This window comes from Anneissia japonica, unplaced genomic scaffold (assembly GCF_011630105.1).
Source record: "Anneissia japonica isolate Jap-2015-1 unplaced genomic scaffold, ASM1163010v1 scaffold15664_len2758_cov118, whole genome shotgun sequence".
NCBI classification, from domain to species: Eukaryota; Metazoa; Echinodermata; class Crinoidea; order Comatulida; family Comatulidae; genus Anneissia; species Anneissia japonica.
Window position 1 is genome coordinate 1 of NW_022708699.1, and position 2,125 is coordinate 2,125.

Below are 2,125 nucleotides of genomic sequence, written 5' to 3' on the forward strand. Positions count from 1 at the left end.
GAGCCCTAAAATTAAAATAAATTGTTGGAAAAACATTTAGGCTTATATCTGAGAGTTTCCGGCAAATAAAGGTGCCATAGCTATAAAATATCGTACGTCAGCCTGAAATATATTGGAGTGCTGAATGGTTTGGAAGCTCTATCTGTAAAAGTCAGTGGTCCCCTCTAACTAGAATTCCGCCATTGAATGGTTATTACAAACAGGCGCCGCATTGCCATCAACATCAATATAATGTACAGCACAACCACACACTATCATTATCATCACCACCATTATCATCACCATCATCATCATCATCATAATCATCATCAAAAGGCCTATTTAATGACATCATTTAATGATTTTAGTTTCTAATTTAGTGTCTGCCTTACCTTTATCGTTTGCCAGTCGCATATATTCATCCATCTTGCCGGTTCTTACGGCTTCATATATTTCGGCTTGACCGGGTTTGTACGGCCTGTTAAAGAACTGGTCGTACGAGGTAAATGTACGCATGTTCATCTGATCGTTGGCCGCGGTGGGAACTGTGAAGAATTTGTAAAATTATAAATTTCATATCGTTAATTTGATAGTTAATCCTGTTTTCCATAAAATCGGTAAATGTTATCGATGACAGCATTTACCGATGTTGATTGGTCGGTCGAATCAGGGAGCCTTTCCCAATTGCGTCGGAGACATCTACGTTGAAGTGTGACGATTTTTTGGAAAATAAGCTTAAGGTGTTTTTTGTTCACAACAAAATTATTTTATTTTATTTTATTCAAATTCAGCTCACTAAATACTTAGCGAGGTAGAGGATATCAGATAAAAGTACACACTTGAACATAAAAAGCAATATATAATATCATACTATTGCAACAATAACAGTAAATTAAAAAATACATAAATTATACCCACAATTCTTACAATACAATTTACAAAGCAAATAGCAAGAAGAACATAATATAACACAATTTAAATATGATTAAAAAATAATAGGGCCCTATATCACATTCTGGTATAAATCAATCATTTGATTTACACAATATCTATGTATTCAAGAAAAACTGATCAAAAGCGGTCAAGGATTGAAATGTATTGTATAAATAAATAAATAAATGTATAGGAAGGTGTATTGATTATACATATCACGAAATTTATTATTATTATTATTTTGTTAATTAAGTATGTTTGAAATGTAACACTATTTATTAATACTAAGAAATTTTATTCAACAAGTGCTTTGAAACTTACCAATACCAGTCGCGGGCTGGCGTAGGTTCTTATAGCATCCGTATTTATTACTAATATTTGCTTTTAACTCATCCTTCGTTTGTGGATATTGATAGGAGAATCGCATTGTAGAATCTAGAGTGAACTGTGGCTTCTTTTCATCTGGTACCTCGTCAAAAGCAGATTTCATCTGAAAGCCTGATGTAATAAGAAAACACCAAACATTTAGCTACTGGTGCACACACTGCGCTGACGATCGTTCCCTACTTCAAATACCGCATATGCATAAAGCCCTGCTTCCCGAACATTTTTTTTTTCTCTGGGACCCAATTTTGTGATTTCCCAGACAAACCTCGACCCATGTAGGCCTGACATCAAATACCATAATAAATTGCATATCGACCTTTATACGATCCCAAAAATGTGATGTTTTATGTTTTAAAAATGAAGACATTAGTATTACAGCGTTTTTATTTATACTAATGATCTTCCTTTTGAGAAAACAGTGGTGGTTACAGGAATTCGTAATAGAGGGGCGCACAAAGAGGGATTTTCAGAGATATATGGTTTATCCACCTCAGCCCCACCATGGTTGGGACTGAGGTAAGAAATGTTATGATTTTGGCACCTGTGGATGGCCGGAAAACGGCACTCTCAGATTGCATTTGAATGCAATTTTCCATTTTCTTCAACATTTTTTTTTTTTTAATTGGAGGATGGGGGGGGGGGGGGTGGTAGAAGAGCCTCGGGTTCGCCACTGGAAAATGGGACAACTTTTAATATTTGAACGAAAATATAATCGATCTTTTTGCCGAAAATATTTTCAAACTTTTAATTATAGGCCTATATTTGATGAAATTAAAGCTAAAATGTAACCCTGTTGTTACCAGCGGCGGTAATCCGGGATTTAAGT

General features: G+C 35.0%; 1 protein-coding gene across 1 annotated transcript; it reads right to left on the bottom strand.

Moving 5' to 3' along the window:
• Nucleotides 1-371: 371 nt before the first annotated feature.
• Nucleotides 372-1,410, bottom strand: LOC117106548 (the record flags this gene model as incomplete). Its single annotated transcript, XM_033247928.1, has 2 exons — nt 372-524; nt 1,234-1,410. Coding segments are annotated over 2 exons (330 nt in total), but the record flags the coding sequence as incomplete, so codon positions are not given.
• Between the last annotated feature and the right edge of the window lie 715 nt (nt 1,411-2,125).